The sequence below is a fragment of the Gambusia affinis genome, linkage group LG20, assembly GCF_019740435.1.
Source record: "Gambusia affinis linkage group LG20, SWU_Gaff_1.0, whole genome shotgun sequence".
Lineage (NCBI taxonomy): Eukaryota > Metazoa > Chordata > Actinopteri > Cyprinodontiformes > Poeciliidae > Gambusia > Gambusia affinis.
The window spans coordinates 19,439,395-19,460,039 of NC_057887.1; the positions used below are offsets into that span (position 1 = coordinate 19,439,395).

Genomic DNA, 20,645 nt, shown 5'->3' on the forward strand with positions numbered 1-20,645 from the left:
ATAAGAATATATTTATTTAGTGATTTTAATATAGATTGATAGATAAAACTAGTTTCAGCTACGTTGTTTAAACGTTGTATTTAAAAAAAAAAAAGAATAAGTAGGACTATAATTTAGGTCAAAAACTGATTTGCATATTTGGATGTGGTGCCTGTTACATTCATGAATCTTACATAAATATGCTCCAGATTATTTTTTGTGTCCTAAAATGTATGCGTATTGAGACGTAGTGGTCTCACATCTCCATGACAACCAGTGAAAACTGGCGTGAAGAGTTAGGTAATGTTCCAGGTTCCCAGCAGGGCTGTCTCGGGTTCACTTCTGCCCCCCTGTGGGTAAAGCAAACACCGCACGAGAGCTTGTATAGTGACACCAAGGTTAGTGATTAACCTTGTCTTCCCAGTCTCTCAGGGCATACACACAGAGACGTCGGACAGCGCTGTCACTGAGGCATGCTGCCGCTCGGCCGTCACATCCTACAACCACCACCACCATGGGCGAGTGCAATAACTGTACGCGGGAACGGGCTTTAACCGGAGAGGACGACGTGACTGTTGCGTTTCACAAAGTTGTTAGCCATGACAACCAGAACCAGTTCTACAACCACCAAAAAGAAGAAGAGCATGGCGATGACGAGCAGACAGATGAAACAGTTCATCTACGAATTAACTATGTTAAGGATGAAGATGTTGAAGAGAAGCACCGGGCGAGAGGAAGCGAAACTGTGCTAGAAGGCGGCGAGAAGAAATCGCTATTATGTGTGCTACCGGCGTTTTGCACGAGAAGCAAGGAGACCGCATCTTCCGAAGGAAAACCACCAGAGGGTAAGTTAACTCCTAAAGTACTAAACTTCGCTGTTGCTGTGATAAGTTTATGACGAAAAGAAGAGGAACAGTTGAAAAGAAAAACAGCCAATCAATGACTTCCTTCGTAGCTTTACGTTATACAACCGGGTTGCGTCATTTGTTTGTTTCGACAGTATCACATTCTAATAGCAATAAATAAGAGCATGTTGAACAGCAGCACTTTGCACCTCCATAATTTGTTCATTCAGTATTTGTTATTTTATTTTATTATTTAAAAAAAAAATTCCAGTGAAGTGTTTTCGTTTTTCCATATTTCACATCAAAACTCAGAGACTTATCTGCGTTATCTACATGTTTTCCACTTCAGTAGCATATTTCTTCTGGTTTCATTAGTCATGGTTGATAAAACAGCAGCTCGGTTGCTAAGCGACGGACCTTTCAGCCTGCTTGGCTGCTGTAAGCTTTCTTAATTTTACATCACTCCTAAATAGGCTGGATGTATGGACGTCCACTACTGCCACTGTAAAAACAACAATAAAAAGCAAAACGGAAAAACAAGATTGGAATCGCCTTGAGGTCATAATCACAACATGGCATAACTGAACATAGTTATGAGATATATTGTAGCTATGAGCTAGCTATCCCATCACAGAGTTAGCTCATAGGTTTGATTTTGCTATGTGAGATAGTTTCAAGAAAGCTATCTTATAATTATTAGAACTAATTCAATACTGTGTTAATTTTCTCATAACTTTGACTTTACTATTTCATGAAAATGAGATATTGTCATAGTATCGTATTTATGTTATTGCTGTTTTGTAAATATGAGATACTGAGTCAGTGTTTTAAGTCATAATTGTGAAATTATGATACTTGTATCATTACATTAATAAGTGTATTTTTAAATAATTTAAAATACAGTTTTAATTTAAAAAAATGATTTATGTATTTAAAAGTGACAGTGCAGCATAAATGAACTGTAACTATATTATGTGTTCCATCTTCAATTATGTGGTACTATTTTAAAATCATGAGCTAGCTAAATGATCATTGTGTTTTATGTGTGTAATTATATTGGCAGAAATGGGCTTCCATAAATGACTGTGCACTTTTACAGAAACAAGATTTCCTCTTTATTCCAGTCCTACAACTTTTATCCCTCTTGTTAAAAAATACATTAAGAATGTTGACGAAGACATTATACTTAAGCAACCGAGCTAAGATGACTGTGTTTTGTTTATTCAGCTTCTATTAGAAAGAGCCCTTTTATAAGAGCTATGAAAGGGTTTTCCCCATTTGTGTTTCCTTGATTTTATTGGATTGATTACATTCTTTTAGAGTGATACTGTACTCTATTTGTTCTATCCCTTAGGTAGCAAAAGTTGCGCTAAGTTTAAAGTGGTGGTCTTGCTGAGTGCTTAAAACCAACATTGTGTAGTCAAAATTAAGTTTTTATACCATAAAATCTCACCAATTAAAAAAAAGAAAATTATACATGAAAAATTTGTACTGTAAAAATGAATAAGCTCCAAAACCTGTGTAAGAATATTGGAAATATTACAAAGAGAATCTGGAATATTGAAGCTCAGGTATACATATTTGTTAGGTTGGAAAAATGTAAAGGGTGATGATGATAAACTGTAGAAGTTGTGTGATGTGTAAAAAAAACATTGGGACTGTCTCACAACCCACTGTTGACAATATAATAGATAGATAATGACAGAAATAGGTTTGCTACACTGCAAGAAACATATTTACTTTGAAAAATTGCTCTAGTTTTAACAGCTTAAGAATAAAATTAGATCATATTTGAACAGAAATGAGATAAAATCTGTACATGTGCCTAAAAGATTTCTTTTTGCCCCCAAGCTTTACAATATATAAAAAAAATCAGTTTATTTGAAATAAACCTTTCAAGCAATAAAAACCTTTCTCCAGTTTATAAAAGTCAGTCTATACTAACCATATTTGCACATCTAAGAAGGCATTAAGAGGATGTGTTTTTTGTTTCCCCTTTCAAATAAGGAGTCGCAAGATGACACCAAAACCACAGCATGGCATTCTTTTGTAATTTTCTCTATGTCACGTTTTTTTTCAAAACAGAGTGTTAAACCAGCATACGGAGTTAGAAAAGCAAGCAAGCACACCTAAGTAAAATTGCTAGAGCAAAGAAAGATGTCAGTATATTCCAAGACTGAAATCTAATCTCTGCAAACATATCAGTTTGTTGCTCTCCAGACTGCTTGTACAAGGAGTACAAGCACAGTGTTGATTTGGTGGATCTATGGTGCCCCTAAGAGTTCAGAAAAACAGACAGAGCTCCTCTGCCTCAGTTAGCTGTTATATTGTGATTACAGTATGCAATTTTTTAAACTCTTTGCATCCTCTTTGGCTAATCATTTATATTTCCACTCTTTGTATTAATATTTGACTAATTTGTTTTTGCAATGCTTTCTTTTCTTTTTCCTACACCCAGAGAAACCAAAGAAATGTCCTGGTCTGGGTCTGTTCTATGCTTTCCTGGCTACAGTTCTGTTCTCCATCATCGCCCTGCTGGTGAAAACCATTGAGGGAATCCATGCCATTGAGATCAGCACCATTCGCTGCTTCTTCCAGATGCTCTTTGTCATACCGTTACTCATCTACCACAAGTAAGCAGAAGATCAGCTTTTACTCTGTGTTTTTAGAAAAATAGCCTCAGAAAAACATTGTGAGACAGATATCATTACACTGTTAATGGGAAGTAATGTGGAGAAATCTAAGTTTTTAAAAGCTTATGAATGATTACCTTTAAAAGCTATTGTTGATTTTGTTTTTAAAACAAGGCCTAAATTTGTTTAGCAAATTCCAATGCCTTGAAAAATTTTTCTTACTTCATAACTTGTTCATAGATTGGAACCACATTTATTTCCCCGCACTGGAACTTGTTTAGAATGTTCAGGCTCTTTAGTTTTTCTGCAGTGGTAAATTGTTTCTCTGCCATTTGCACATTGAGCAGCACATACATGAGCTTGATTGGCAGTGCTAAGAGCTTCCTCTTAGCTCTGATTGGTTGTTTCTGAATGGTAGCAGTTCATGTCTGCAGATGGCTGTGGGACCACAGGGAGATGGCAGAGAAGCTTGGTTTTTCTTTCTTTTTCTTATCGGTCTCAAATTATACTGCATACCACAAAAGATTAGGAGTTGGAATTGCAGCACTAAGTGTTGATCTGGTGAAGCTGACTTACAATGCACAGCATACATTTTAGATTTTTAACTGTAAAATATTGTGGAGACCATGTGTAAACCTCCATATATTTTGCAGTTGTGCTCTTCTTTCTGTTAGTTTATCACATCAAATACTATAGTGAAATACTATAAAGTTTGTTTTTTTAATGTGACAAAATGTATAAACGTGTATGTGGTATAAATACTTCTGGCAGGCAGTGAATCTCCGTCATAGGAAAGTGATTAAAAAAGCGACAGATGGCACAAATTAAAACTACTTTTTTTAATTAAACAAAACAACTTAAATCTGAAGTCTGCAAGTACTCTTTCCTTTTTCCTCATGTATTTTTTAATCAGTCCGTCCTTTCATTCCCTACATTGGTTTTTCATTCATAATCATCTTCCATCTCATCAACTAAACATCCATGCATCTCTGTCAATTCTGCCATACCTGGTGTTATCACTTTCTCCAGCCACCAACCTGAATCCATCCATCTTTTCCAGGTGTTTTTCAACTTTGTGTGTCACTAAATCTACTCAACCATTCTTTCAGTCATGCATTCATCCATCATCCTGGTGTATCTCCTCCTTCAGGATAGGTTTCCTTGGTCCCCGAGATAAAGTTATTTATTTGGTGCTTCGGGGTTTCATCGGCTCCAATGCAATGATCCTTCTCTACTATGCAGTTCAGCAGATGCCACTGGCAGACGCCACTGTCATCATGTTCAGGTGAGTGCTGTTAAAAACCTAACTGCATTAAATAAATTAAAAAAAGTATTTATAAAGTTTCACTTAAAAATCGAAGTTCTGCTGTTGTGTTTCTTATTTATCCATGAAATACTTGCAACTAATTCCATCAGCAATCCAGTCTTTACCTCAATCCTGGCATGGGTATTCCTCAAAGAGAGATGTACAATCTGGGATTGCGTGTTCACTGTGTTCACCCTCACCGGGGTCATCCTCATCGCTCGCCCGCCGTTCCTCTTCGGCGAGCATGTCAGCGGCATCGAAGGCAACTACACTAACCATGTCAAGGGAACTTTGGCCGCCTTCGGAGGTGATGAAAATAATATTTTGGTTTACTCATTTATATTTGGTGGATTTGTGCTCACACTTATGGTCACATAAGTCACACTTAGGGTAACATCCAACCTGTTAACCACCTCTACTGTATTCTCCATAGTGACTTTCCTCCCTTTTAGATAATCTAATACTTTCTGTCAATTACATTTTTAACCATCAGCACAAGCAGCAGCATGGGATAAAAAGAGACTTTAGGTATTTGATTCACCCCCACACAGACATTGCAGACCTGTTTTCACTTTGACAAATGTTTCAGTGAAATTATCTCAACAGGTCTTGGATGATTATCTTCTTGAGTCGCAGAAATTTGTTACTTTGTATCACAAGTAACTCTAGAGCAGTTCAGTACAGGATCTGTTTTCAGTTTCTTTCCTTCTCTTTTTCCCTTTAGAGAGCAAACCCTGTATTCAAACCAAAAAAACACAATTGTAGCATTGTAGGGACAAAGAGCCATTATGTTAAGTAAAATAGGCCTCTGGCCTCACTTTGGCCTCAATGGGAGCCTCAGCACTGTTAGAGCACCTGTGTTTTTGGGGGTTTTCTGGAAGTGGAAATATTGCCTTTTGTAGGACTGACAAGCTGATGGACGCTTAATTCATATCCAAGCTGCAGTTATACCTGTTGCTTATGCACCCATTTCTATCGTAGTTTTTTCCTTCCAATCAACTTTCCATTAATACATTTGTGATTGTTTGGGCCATAACAAAACATACCTGTATTCCTAATTCTTTATTTTAAACTGGTGTTTTTTTTACAGCATAAGGATTATTTTCTCTCAGATGTGTACTCAAAACCTTTTTTTCTTATAGGTGCAATTGCAGCTGCTTTCACTTTTGTCATTCTGCGAAAAATGGGGAAGAGCGTTCATTACTACCTCTCCGTGTGGTACTACGCCGTCATCGGCCTTCTCGAGTGCATTATCACCACATCTGTCCTGGGCGAGTGGAATCTCCCGTTCTGTGGTCGAGATCGCTGGATATTGATGCTTATTGCTGTTCTGGGCATCACTGGCCAGACCTTCCTCATTAAGGCGCTGCAGCATGAGAAGGCCGGACCCGTGTCCCTGATGAGGACAGTGGACGTAGTGCTGGCCTTTTTCTTTCAGTTTGTTTTCTTTCATCGTACGCCGACCTGGTGGAGCCTTGGGGGGGCGCTGTGTGTCGTGTTGAGCACCAGCGGAGTTGCATTTAGAAAGTGGTATAACAGCTCCCACAAGAGCTGAGAGAAGGAATGCAGAAGTTTGCTTATACTCATCGCCTCCCCTTTATGAGAATTGCTATGTTTTTTTGTTTTTTGGGTGGTCTGTATTATTATTATTATTTTTATTTTTTTTATTTTTTGTGGAAGGTGGAAGACCATTCCAGAAGCTTAATGTTAGTTCAATGTTTGAACTTTTGGAACATTTGGTTATATTAAAAGTATCAATAATGTAGCTGTTGATATTAGATGATGTTGATTCATTTGGTGGGAGAAGTGCCTCTATTATTCCACTTAGTTTGTGCAATGCACTAATATGTGTAGAAGTGAGACAATACCACACCATGATGCTGCCCCCCACCACGCTTGGCAGTTGGTATATTATTTTTGGGTTTGAAGACCTTACCATAGGCCTTAGTTTCTTGTTCTTTTTTTACAAGCTTACAGTTTTTTTTATATATATCAGAGGTTTAAAGTTTGGGTTAGGTGGTTGAAACTTTGGATGTTACAACTAGACAATAATGCACAACAAACATCAGGACATCATAAATAAATAAAGATGGCTTACATTCAGTTCCTGAAATAACCGGATCACGGTTATTTCAGGAACTGAATGTAGTTACAAGCCACAGAACCAGCCAGAAATTGGGTTCAAAACTTAATTTGAAAATGACTAGTTTTATATGCTGTACAGCTAAACTTAGAAAAGGAAAAGTCCAAAATTGATGTCCATACTTATGTTGTGTATGCAAACTTCTGACCAACTTTTTACTATTTTACTTTATAGTTTTCCTTTTTATAACTTTCATGTATCTTTTTAGTTTACTTTAAATGCAAACAAGAGGAGATGCAGACCACATTAACAGGGTCACGTATGATAAATTAAAATTTAGAAGCAATTTCAATATATTTAGGCATGTTGATTTCAAGAGTCAACCTGTGTAGACTCTTTAAAAGCACAGTATTGTTAGTTTTTATTTTGCTTAAAATAATATCTGCAGGGAATGACAATAAGAAAAGTCTTTAAAAGCTGCATCCTGCTTCCTTGAAGCCTTCCTGAATGAACTGAGAAGTTCTAAAAGTCTAGTTGAGTGAAACCGTTTTAAAAAATGCCCTCTCGTATTTTTCTCTAACTTGTACAGAAGCTCCAAATATAGACTGGGACCATGTTTGTTGAATCACATTACTTAGAAAAATACTAGCTTTCATTTTAAAGCGATTTGCACAAGGTGCTACTGAATAGTTAATCCAATACTGTATATATTAACAATTTTTCCCTGTGAATCTGGGTTATTTATGAGCAGTGGCTAAAAACTATATCCTGAAAACAGGGTTGCTCTCCCTGAGTCCCTAAGAGGTTTAAAATATTTTCTTAAATATGCACAGATTATAATTACATATTAATAACATCCAGTTATTTTTTTCATTACTGTAGTGCATATAAAGTGCCATTATGTAGGGAAATTGTGTAAATAAATATATAGTTGTAATCATAAGACAGCAATATTTTGGATCTGTTGGCACCTCTATTAAAGGTATCTAAAATACCTTAAAATAAATCCATCATTCATTAATGTTGGTCATTTTACACTTTTAAATGAATGTATCCAATTTCTTTCTGAGAAAAGCATAATACAGCACAGAAAACATTTACTCTACTTGAATTATATATATTTTTTAGAAGCATCTATTTAAGGTTGGATTTTGTTCCCTATGTAATAAAATAAACTAAGGTCAAATTAGTTTTTCTACTATTTTCAGGTTGGAGATTTTGCTATTTAATAATAAAAGATGAATTTATTTAAAGGCTTTTTTTTTTTTACATTTTTACCAGCAGTGGCAATACGATAAAAGGACCCTGTAATCTGGCTGTAGAATATCTTTTATAGCGAGATACTTTTCAGGTCATACTGATTTTTAATCATCAGCATATCTCTCAGGTCTCTTAGCTAGCACTTTAAGATCATCTAATAATCTATGCAAAACTGAAGTAGCTCAGATGTTTTGTGTAGATTTTTCTTCTCAGATAAAATAATCTACTCTAAACATGGCACTACATCATCAGCTTTGCAACTTTTGCAACTCAATGAAGCTTTGTTGAAAGAGCTCTATTAGAAGTAATGCTGCGGAAAAGAAAAGTATTCAATTAGTAAAGCAAAACTTTCTTGCTTTTACCTTCACTTAAAATAAAAATAACAAAACCAGTTCATTTTAAAACTGACTCAGGGTCTGAAATGTACATGACATTTGACTGACTTTGAACATTTAAGTTAGTTCATTTGCCATCGGTCTATTTAAATGGTTAAAAATACTTGATACACAGTTTTCTATTAAGTGTCTCTAATCAGAGCAGTGCTAAAAGCCAATATGTTTACTTAAATGGATTGTAAAAGGTTGCCTTGTGTGTCTGTGGAGAAATGTTTGTTCTTATCCATAAGCCTTATTCTTAATGCACAGTTTGTTATGCAGTGCTATAGCTTTAAGTGTCTCAGCACAGCTTTAATCTTTTATTTGACAGAGTTTAATCCGGAATAGTGTAAAAGTGAGATGATGAGATTAGTGATACCTCACTGCTACTTAATATCCTGAAATTTCTTCGTCAACATTTGTTTTTAATGTTCTTTTATAAACTTTATGTACATGTTAGACCTACAATGGTCGGCACATACGCACAGGTTAAATTGGTCTCTTTATGCAGTAAATCCTATCACAAGTCTTTGAAATAAGAGTTTGCACATTTCAGCTTTATTAAAGTCTTTGTTTCCCATGTGCCTTCTCAAAGAAGGAAAACTGAAAAAATGTGTATGTAAGATGCGTGTTGCAAGTGGTCACTTTAACAAGCAAAGTTAATGTTATAGGGTTTTCACTCTATGAAAGTTGAAAACCCTGTATTAGTGACTCAAGAGTTATCTGATTGTTGTTTAATTTGCTGTGGTTTTCTTTAATGACATGTAATGTTAAATTGGAACATTTCAGTTAATCATTAAATTGCTGCCTAAACAACAACTGGGATATACAATTTTAGAAAAGCGAAATGTTTTCGTAAAATGTTAGAAAATGCACTGGACCTATAAACCCAGTAACGCAGTACTTAGGGTATTTTATACACAGCTTTAAAACTTTTTACTATTTCTGTATGTAAATCAACATTTGTTTGAGATGTATACATTTCTTCCTGGTGGTAGATTACTTTTAGTATATCATATTTCCATAATAAACTTTTTAAATTCAGAAGTCACACTGTGTGGAGATTTCATTTGCAATATTTTATTACAGAAAAATCTATTGAAACTCATTGTCTCATTTACAAGATAGATCTGTTACATAAGCAACAAATGACATAAAAACAATAATAACACAATCTACTCAACCCTTATAAAGAATAATACTGTGCATTACCAGCAGAAGGGTTCTTACTTAAAACCACCCTGGGCAGTTGCCCAAACGGCCCATATTAAAAACCACAACTGATATTCTTACAAATACCATTTTTATTTGTAAGACTAATGTGTTTCAATCAATACTTTGGCATTTTTTGCATCTTTGCTATATGTATCACTGACTGAAATTTGTACCAGTATTTTTTAAAGGCTTTGTTGGCTTTAGTGGCCATTTTTTGAAAGTAGTTTGACAAGAAACAGGGTAATGAGAGAGGGGGAAGACATGCGACAAATGTCGCCAGGGCGGGAGTCCAACCTGCGACCACCGGGACGAGGACTAAGGCCTCAATACACGGGTTGTGCTTTGCCCCTGTGCCACCACAGCACCCATGAAATTTGTACCTGTATTGAGGTTATAATATTCCTAAACACTTCAGCAGCAATAAAAGTTTTTGCACTCAAAAGTTCTTATTTTCATTACAATTTTTGAAACCAAGTCGTGTACTTTTCATATTTGTTCAGTATTTATTTTGTTTGGCGGCTGAAGTTTAATACATGCCAGAAAGAGGTGGCAACAGGTGGGGCTGGTGGAACAAATGATACTATTAGTACAATTATTATGATGCTGGTGGCTCTGGCTTTGAAAGATTGGGATGAACTAAATGTAGCAGTTAGAAGAGTTGAGGATTTATCACCCAGATGGATAGAGTCAAGGACACATTGAAGCAAAAATTCTTGCAATTGGGATGCCACAAAGAGCATTTTTCAAGTTACTGAAGATGATTGAAAAGACTTGGCGTGGGGAAAAAAACCTTCTGGGCAAGGTTTTAACAAATGCTATTTATTATTTTCCAACAAATTCTCTGAAAGGAATTTGAAAAGTTGTGCTTCACTGCAGTAAAGCCCTTCAACATCAGTGAAACTTGTGTAAACCCTTTAACTCCATGGAGCTCTTGTCTGCACTCAGAGCAGCCGGGCCCTAACAACTGAGTCAGTAAATGACAGCTGGACAAAAACTGGGCTAAGCAGGCTATTTCCAGAGACTAAACAGGCAGAAACGGATGGCATTGTTCAGAATGTAGCATTGTAGTAATGTCGGTAGCATTACTGGTCATGTGTATGTTTTCACAGTCTTCCATACCATAACATTTATTTATTTATTTATTTATTGTTTGTTTGTTTGTTTGTTTGTTTGTCTGCTTAAAGTGCTAACTACATTAAAAATAGACTTAGATATTTATTTGTATCTGGAAAATAATACTGTCATGCAAAAAAGTAATGACACCCCATTAAATATTGAGTTATTTTGCCCTTGTTTAACTTATTTGATGACAGGGAAATTATTTACTCATTATGCATCACAAACATAAAGTATATGAATCATGAAACCCTGTTTCTTAATATTTGTCTGTCTAACAGGTTTGCCTTGGTCTTTATAATGCTGTTACCCTGCAGTAAGAAAGTATTTTTTCAAAATATGTTTTAACAAAGTATGCAGGCTGTTGTAGGGTCTCCCAAATTTTTCTTCTTATTGTGAGTGGAATTCACAATCACAAGAAAATATGTTAATAAGGGTGATGATTTGTTAAAAATCTTGACTGGTCTTAATTCAAGATCACCTCTTGACTGGTGTATCCAAAGGCCAACTTTCTTTGAGAAAAAATTTCTCAAAATAAAATGTTGATTACAATTTATAGTACATTCTGGATTTGTTCACTTAAAATAAGAAGCTGCAATTAGTTTGACAGTAAGATCAGTGTTTTCTTTTTGAATATGTAATGAGAGTTTTCAGACAGCAGGGGGCAGGAGCGATAAAAGCAAATACCTTTCTCTTTCTACCCATTATGAACTATTACGGTCACAATTCAAACACTGATGTCTGAAATGGTTAACTGCCACTAAAGTATATACGGTTTTCTAACGTAAGTGCGTAATGGCCACAGAAGCAGTGTGGAAAAGTGGACCTTTTTGATTAAATTAAGTATGTGAATGAAAAGTGAGGTCAAACAAATATATTCTACATATATATTAGGGAATAAACTCAGATGTGATGAATAAGTGAGTAAAAGTTAGATTTAATCTGTGAGCCAAAAAACAAATAATGTTCCACTTCATCTTAGTATTCACAAAAAATGTGCACCAGAGCAATTAGGTGAGGAACAAAAACAACGCCAAACTCTTAAACAAATGAATCATATTTTCTCCAGTCTTTTCATTTATAGTCTTTATGGAAACATAACTATTCAGAAGATTACTTTTTTACTTGTAAATATGTTCATCTTGTCAACCTTTTCACATGTTGTCACATTAGAACAGCACAAATACGTTACAAATCAAAATGTGTTTTAAAAATAGTGTGTAATAAATTGACACAAAGTATCCATCCCTCAACAACACCTGCTTGTCCTTTCAGGGTGAAAGGCAGCAGTCATTGGGTAAGAGATGAGGCACACCCTGGATGGGTCACCAGGCTGACAAACGGCAACTCAGAGACACACAGGACTAACAACAAAACACATACAAAGTCAATTTAGAGAAATCAATCAAGAGTTATGTTTTAGTACCGTGGGAGGAAGCCAGATTACCCAGTGAGAACCCACACAAGCTTCATGCAAAAACATAAATAAACAGGCTCTGATTCAAACCCAGGACTTTCTTTTTGTAAGGCAACAGCATTATAAAGGCCAAACAACACAGCAACAGTAAGTTGGGGATAAAGTTATGGAACAGTTGAAAGCATGGTTCAGTCCTTTATCCAACGGCATGGCTGGGAAGTCATGAAACTAACCAAATCAGAGGATTACCTTTCATCGGGACAATGGCCCTGAAAATGCTGCCAGAAGTGCAATGAAACGGCACAGATTAAAGCATGTTTGTGTGTTAGAATGAAACAGACCTACATCATTGATTTAATGTGGTAAGACTTGGAAGCTGGTGTTCGATCTGCTCTCGATCCAACCTTACCGCAAAGACTCGCAGTTATAAAGCAGCGAAAGGTGTGTAACATATTCACTCACATGGAATGAATACAAAAACATACCACACTTTTCAGATTTTTATTCTATTTTAGAAAATTTTGTCCACTTTATTATTATTGTTCTTTCTTTTGGTCTACAACATCCCATGAAAAGTCATTATGATATCTCAGTCAAGGTATTTCATTAAAACACTAGATATTAAAGATTGTTATAATTAGGATTCTGTTTCTCTTTTCAACTCTTTCTTTTTCATGCTTTGAGACAAAAGGCAAATAATAATACACTTGTTAATGCATCTGTTTCTGTTTACAGCTTGATCTGAATATCTATAAAATAATGAGACAGGCAATTATTAACATCTACCTAAACCTAGAGGTTTCAGGAATAGCCTTATCTTAACGTTTGACTAATTTTTATGGCCAACATTTTTAAACCGCTTTGAGCAATTTTTCTTGCAATTTGATTAGTTCTGTTAAAGCACTAAACTTTAACCCTAAAAAATATAGCTTAATTTCTGTGTGGAGCATGTACAAACAGACTCCTTTGTAAGTGTCTGTCCCCACGGTTACACAGAGTAAAAGGTAGGAATGAGACTCAGCTGTTGTGTTTAATGTCATCACTGAAAATTTTATTGTTATCATTTTCTAGGAGTCATCCACAATGACCCTATGCTTCCAATAACTCATCACCCAGTGCATTACATTTATAACAGTTATTAAACTGTAACAAAGTGTATCATTGTTAGGTTATTCAAAAATACTTTTCTAATTCCAGAGATAAATTAAAATGGTCTTATCTGATTGTGCAAATGCATGTTTTACAACAAAACCTATATTTTAAGACTACAAAAACAAACTGAACTTGTTTTTATATACTTTTTTGTATTGATTTTACTCAGACACGTGATCTGTGTTTTTCTTTTGAAACAAGACTGAATTTGTCTCCTTGAGCCCACAGGCCAAACAGAAAATATCTGATTCCAATCATTTTTGTGTGATCTTATATTTTCTGAGATGCATCAAACTCTCAGAGTGAAAGCAGAGCTTTTTCCTAGCTTTAAATCTGATAACTTCCCTTTCTGTTTGCACACCTTAACCATCAATCATCATGCCAAGATACACAGCAACTTATCCTTTGCAACATCCCAGTCTGATTTAGCAGTTTTATTAGACTTTAATGGAGTCCCATAAAAATGTCCTAGAATTTTAGATGCACCTTATCTAGTTTCAGGAACATGCATATAAACTTATGTCAAAAGAAAGAGATGTGAAAAACATCTGGTTAGTATCAGTAAATAAGTTTAAGTATGTTGTGGTAGGTTGTGTGAAAAAAAAACCCAAACTCCTAGATAGTGTGAGAAGCCCCCCAGACCCCTTCCAATTTTTAATCAGAAAAGGGGGATTCCCGAAGGTTTGCATGTGCCTGGGTGGAGGAGAGTTTGGGGGACTGGATGGGCTTCACATTCCTGTTGGATGGCATCAGACTTCCCATCAGAGGAGCTGGAGCAATTTGGAAAACAGGCCCCCATTTTCCAAAGCTGAAATAAAAGAAAAGGAATTGCTTAAATAGAGCAATAAAAGTACTCATATTATTATTGGTCATTTGCCATTTTCAGACAAATTATTTGCAGTTCAGGGCCGATTTCAGGTTCATCTGTCAGGTAAGAGGAAATATGGCCAATTTGGTGGTATGAGTTACACTCAGTGTTCTAGACAGTGGATGACACAGGACAGCAGTGGCTAACCCTTATCTTTTATTTGCATTACTGCAAATGAGATCTGCAGTAAAAAACAAAAAAACAAAATTATTGATGACAGAGGGAACAATGTACAGGGCATAATATATGAAGTGAACGACTGAATTTGATGAGGACAGTTGCCAGACATTCCAATGCAGTGACACACACTGCATTGGAATGTCGTGCTTCTACAGAACCCTGGCCATTGTCCTTCCGTCTGCTGGCTCATGCTGCTAAACAGAGGCAAGACAAAGCTGTTTTGAAGTGCTGTGGGAAACATTTCAATTACTCCTATAACATACTATGAGTGCAAAATGAATTGGAAAATGAATGAATTTATTAATTAATTTGTACATCAATTTTAAGGTGCTTTATTATTATTATTATTATTATTATTATTATTATTATTATTATTATTATTATTATTATTAATGTTGTTGTTGTTGTTTAAAAAGTATGAATAGTTTTACTCCCTTAATCTCTTTTGTATTAAACCCAGAACCCCTAGTTTCAAGACAAATGAACAGCAAGACAAGTCTTACTTTGACTAATACTTCAGCATTAATAATTTATTTATTATAGCGACTGGGGAGTGCACAGGTAGTTCCTTAAAGGGAACTAGTTGAAAGTTGAAATTTCAAAAGAATTCTATTAAAAATTCATTAGCAACAAACGTATTTCAGCAGCGGTGCACAACTTTAGCACTTTATGTTTATGTTGTTAAAACTTTTCTGAAGGCTGAACTTTTTTTTTTTTTTACTTCTGCTGTAAACAGAAACTCCAGTCTGAAAAATAAAAACAATGAGTTAATTTTATGAATTTTAAAACGATGTCATATTAACATTGTATTTTTAAATGTTAAATCTCTACCTTATCCTGTGACACATCAATGTTTTGGGGGCTTAAATGACAGCAGGGGGGTCTTTGCAGCCGTTTATGACCTGGGCTGGCTCTGCAAAGAATCACCGTCTCATCTTTTACACCTGGTGTCTGTATCCTCCTTTAAACCTTAAAACGTCAAGACAACCCTTTTAGTACGTACCGTACCAGCCAGTTCGTGATTAGTTTTTCAAAGAAAATTCTGAATTTCCCAATACTTCGGTCAGCACTTGAATGCACCACAGAGGATAGCAGCACAAGCTGCAAGCGTCAACTGTCTCTGCTAGAGTTGTGAAGAAGAGTACCAGTCAAAGACATGCAAGCAGCGAGCTGAACTCCTGTGACGATTTGGTTGATGCTGAAAGGATTTTAAAAGAAGACTGCTGGGTAAGTGTGTGAACTGCCACCCCGGACAAATTTTATTACGTTTATTTGCACGAGTCGTTGGGTTCCGAGAGAGCGGTCGCTTTGAAAAGTTGTTAGGCAGTGAAGTCCTCTCAGAGCTGCTGGACAGTGAAGTTGTCGCTTTTAAAAGTTTGTTCGTACGTTAAAATCAACTTTCATGCCTCTCAGTAGGACTGAGCTTTAGACTACTAGAAACAGAAAGTTTCATGAAGAGGATGATGACGGTAGTTTATGTGGTATGTGGGTTTTCGAGATTCCCCGCGCGAGAAGAATGACAGAAAAGCACGTGCTATGACAAGTTGCGGTTATATTAATGTCCCTGCCAGATTATGTGTCTTTTAATTTTGCCCAGACTTAGATGTTTTTATGTGGTGTATAGCCGGGGACAGCTATCTCTCTCATCCTAACAGCAGGTGGTGTCAGTTTTAAACTTTGGCAGGTGATGTCAGTGTTTACACTGGGGGTTGCCTTGGAGGACCGGGAAAATTAGTATCTTTTTTGTCCTTTCCTTTGTGTATGATGTTTCTGTGTTAAAAGCAAGAGATTAATCACTTTTAAACTGAAGATAAAGAAACGTAGGGCTCAGATCATGGGCGTGGCTAGTTTAACATTGGAGGTTTAGCCCTATCCTGGGACAGAAGTGCCACAGTCTGACAATACAAATTGTGAAAACAAACAACAAGAAGCAAAACATTCACACACACACACACAATAAAACAAACAGATGTGTATATATAAAATGTGTATATAAAACATGTTAATAAATAAATTAAAATGTATATAATTAATTTGAGATGCACAGCCAAATAAGTAAGTCATAAAACGTATCTTCAATGTATGTGTCTTATCCATAGCACTGTTAGCCCTCCACTGACTGTGGTAGCTAGTTAAGACTGACAGATTAAATAAATTAATAAAGTGTTGCTACATAGAATTAGGAAATACTTAAAGAAATATTGAAATTATTATATTTTTAAAATTTGTTTCAAATTTGACCAAATTGTTTCGGCATATGTAGAACGTCACTATCTGTTAATATTAGCACGTTTAAATAGCTATTTATGATATATATTTTTGTTAGTCATTAAATTTTTGTGTTCCTAATTTTATTTTCAATAACTCTGCATCTCTCTCTCTCTCTCTCTCTCTCTCTCTCTCTCTCTCTCTCTCTCTGCATGCATGGGTTTTCTCAAGGTACTTCTTCCCACTGTCTAAAACCATAACTGTTGGGTTACTTACTCTAAACCCACATGTAATTTACCGACAAAACCTGCCTTCACTTTACTATTATGAACTTGGCACAGGTCAGACAGAAAGCAACTACTTAAATGTTTTTGAGTCTCATGCAAAACATTTAACTTAGAAAAAAAACTTCTAATTTCTGTAACGCAGCCCCTTGACAACAGCGATTACCAGTCTGTGCTCACTATGTCCTAAATAATTCCAGTCATAAACAGTGAACACACTGTGAAATAGATGCTGCTTGCATAAGATATATCATATTTTTGTTTATGAATTTGGAGGATGATGCCAGAAAGGAATTAGACCCCCTGTGAAGTCTCTAACAGTTATTATTATTGTTCTGAAACCACTAGGAAGTCTTCCTAAATGACGAGGCCTAGCAGCGCCTGTGTTCCTTACAACGCGCCAGGAATGTTGCAAGTTGAGTTAATTGAAGTAATACTTGGCTAACATAGAAAAACAAAACAGTCCAGGTTTCAGGCCTGTATTTACACGGCAAAGGGAGGTCTATATTTCTGGTAAACACATGATGAGGTACACACTGTTGCAATGGCTGTGTTGAGACTGATATTTTACAGACCGACATTAGTTTGTGGTGGATTACAGAGTTAGATGTTTCCATTACATATCTTACCTTGTTTGAAACAGATTAATGGCTAAAATAATTGAAACATAAATCAGCATAAAATGCTTGGGCTCTAAAATTTAACCAACATCTCTTCTCATACAGCATGATATAACTGAACTTACAACTTAAGTAGTTGTTTAGGAAAGATTATATTTGATTGTAAAATGTTAAAAAAAAATTTGCTTACATATAAAACAAACAATAACATCAGTTGACACAATTAATCTTTAGATATGTTGTATTTAAATGATTGAGGACAAAGGTTTGTAGGGATGATGAACCTGCAGCAGACAGGGATGACTGGTTGGACTTGTTTCCAAAGTTGCTCTAAGCTACAAGAGATGATTTCCGTTTGTTAAGCTGTATTAGGACTCCAGGTACTCAATGGATGACAACACAGTCATGTGGTGTTTACGAACTGTCGAATTTGTCAGTAATTTATTGCGGACTTACAGGTAGCCACGCCTGATGCATTGAGATAATAAATGGAGGTAAATTCAGGGCAATCCCAGATGGAAACTCTGTTAGAGGCTGAGAATCTTTTTGAAAGTTCTAACAGACTCTCTAAATCCAATCTGACTGAACTTCTGCTACTTTGCAAAAATGGATAGGCAAAAGTTTCAGTCTCAAAATGAGCAAAGCTGTCAGAAACATTCCACGGAAGACTTGCTACGTTAATTGCAGCTTGCAGGACTGGTTTAATGGGGCAGAATACAAAGGTATTCAACACATTTCAGTTTTTAAATTAAAAACTGGTTTAATGGGGCAGAATACAAAGGTATTCAACACATTTCAGTTTTTAAATTAAAAACTGGCTTAATGGGTCAGAATACAAAGGTATTCAACACATTTCAGTTTTTAAATTAAAATGCACAACCATGTATTATTATTTTTTTATTTCACAATTATGTATTCTACTACACAAAATTCCTGTGAAATAGATCAAAATTTGTAGTTTCAACTAGAACATTTAAAAATACAAAACTTTAAGGAATCTGAATGCCTTTAAGGGGGTTTGTATATTCTGTTGGAAACCTGCTGCGCTGCCACATGCATATTAGTCACTAACCTTGTTGGGATTAAATGCTTTGGGTATTTTTTCAAATTTAACAGCATTAAGATTAAAGTAAAACCATGTTAACCCCCCAAAAATCACTGCACATAAACTGTGACAAATTATCCCAGCGTGAGTTGTGATGAATAGAAAACCGCTTTCTTTTGGTGAAAGCTGCATTCCTTTGAATTTGTGTTGTTTTTGAGCTGATTTTATGTTGAGTAACTGTTTTGTTTTGATCAATATTTTATGACGCAAGTTTGGCTGTTATTGTACTTTCTTCTATTTCGAAATTTATTTTATTTTTAAATGTTTTAAATTGCATCTAGTTGAAGCACTTTGAACAGTTTTTCAGTAAGTTATTTTCAACTATGGATCAAATTATGCATCAAATAAAGAATTTATGTGTATTAGAGTATCAATTACATACAGGCAAATACTGCCTGTATGGAAAGTAATGATTTAAAAGAAAAGGTGTTAGACTTCAGTGTTAAATGCGATGTGGTTGAAAACTTGGGTGCACTTAACTGGTTAGGCTGCGTTAGTCTGGAGCCCTTAAAATGCACCAGAACTGAAATCCTAATGTTTTTAGTGTGCAAACCTTTAGATTGATGGACTGCTGTTTAATCTTTTCATAGAGGTTTTGATTTTCTGAGTTGATAAAGCAGAATAAGGTTGTCAAAAGTTTTGCCGGGGAATGCAACAGTGTCTTTCACTAAGGTCAGAATTTCTCATATACAGTCAATCACTTATTGACTGAAATTATCACAAAATATATATTTTGGCTATAGGACATCATAATAAGAATTTCCTAAAAGCACTTTTTTGGGAGTTATTGCATCATTTAATACTAAGAGCAAAAAAGAAAAAAACCATGAAATAAAATGAACTAAAGACAGACTTTCTGTCTCATTATCGTCTCTGACAGCAAGGAATCAATATTTTAATAGAAAAAAAAATTGTTTGAAAGGAAACAGATACTTAGACAGAAAGGAGCATGGTCATATGTTCACAGTAAGTTTTCACCATATGCAAAGCATAATATGGACTCCAGTGTGATTCATGGTGCACATGTGTAATGTTGCCTCCCTTTTTCTGCTACTCAAGACAAATGTTCACATTGAGACAAAGGTGAAGCCTTATTTAGCTTTCTCCTAAGTGTGAGTTATCTTCCCTGCACAAAGTTCACACACACATCCTATTCAAGGCTTCATTCACTGAAAAATCCAGTTTGCTTTCAGTCTCTTGTTACAGACTGGACACTTCTCTCTTTTCTGTGTAGTTTCCATTGCCGCCTCTCTTTTAGCCCTGCCCTCTAATCAAATCCATATGTCCTACAGATCCCTTGCATGAACACTCTGTTCTGTTTGCAGCAGCGCTCCCCATGAAATCAGCCTGTTTCTTTTTGACTGACAGAAAAAGTCCTTGTTCATAATGAAATGTTTGTTTAATTATTTAACCTCCATTTAACCAGCAAGTAGAAAACCTCCTAGAATCCCTTTGACAGGAGTGTCTGTCTCACAACATGCAGCTTCTAGGGCCAGTATAGATAATGCCACAATAAATACACACACTCTTCATACTAATAGATATTCAAAATAAAAGTTAACTTCAAAAAGATGAAATTTTGATGTTTTATCATCCTTGATTTAATATGCCCTCATCGTGTTGGCAAATTAGGGCTCCTATAAACTGGTCAATGATTTGCTCTGTTTTGCTGCTTCATGATGTTTTATGAGCTGTTTTTATACCTGTTTTGAGTAACAACCTTTATGAAATGTTTATAGCTGTTGGATTAAACCAATCCAACCACATGAAGGTAACCATGGAGAACAGTTGCAATGCACAACAAAAAGCACAACCTTGACCTCAGTGAAATATCTATGACCTTATGTGATTGAGTTATTTTATGAAAATATTCCACCAATCTTTATTTGGCAGCCCTGTGAGGAAAAAGAAATCACCAAATATGTGGCACCTCAGTGAAAAGTCTTTAAACCTTAAGAGCAGTTTGATGGGACATTGTGTATTTTTTCTCCAGTTTTAAA

The 20,645-nt window shown here is 35.6% G+C and overlaps 2 protein-coding genes across 4 annotated transcripts in view; both read left to right on the plus strand.

Annotated features, from left to right (window-relative positions):
• Positions 1 to 263: 263 nt before the first annotated feature.
• slc35g1 (solute carrier family 35 member G1) lies at positions 264 to 9,526 on the plus strand. Its single transcript, XM_044102300.1, has 6 exons — positions 264 to 331; positions 404 to 824; positions 3,283 to 3,457; positions 4,608 to 4,742; positions 4,874 to 5,070; positions 5,906 to 9,526. The coding sequence occupies exons 2-6, from the start codon at positions 494 to 496 to the stop codon at positions 6,316 to 6,318; spliced, it is 1,251 nt and encodes a 416-aa protein (XP_043958235.1). The 5' UTR covers positions 264 to 331; positions 404 to 493; the 3' UTR covers positions 6,319 to 9,526.
• Positions 9,527 to 15,444: 5,918 nt separating this feature from the next.
• Positions 15,445 to 20,645, plus strand: part of plce1 (phospholipase C, epsilon 1) — an 84,275-nt gene continuing 79,074 nt past the window's right edge. For all 3 annotated transcript variants that reach the window (XM_044102280.1, XM_044102279.1, XM_044102281.1), the window contains exon 1: positions 15,445 to 15,655. The gene's annotated coding sequence lies outside the window, so the exon portion shown is untranslated. The remainder of the gene's footprint in view (positions 15,656 to 20,645) is intronic.

Coding starts and splice junctions, on each gene's coding strand:
- slc35g1 (XM_044102300.1), top strand. CDS start 494: ATGGGCGAGTGCAATAACTGTACGCGGGAACGGGCTTTAACCGGAGAG. Junction 825..3,282: donor CGAAGGAAAACCACCAGAGG/GTAAGTTAACTC, acceptor TCCTACACCCAG/AGAAACCAAAGAAATGTCCT. Junction 3,458..4,607: donor CCGTTACTCATCTACCACAA/GTAAGCAGAAGA, acceptor CTCCTCCTTCAG/GATAGGTTTCCTTGGTCCCC.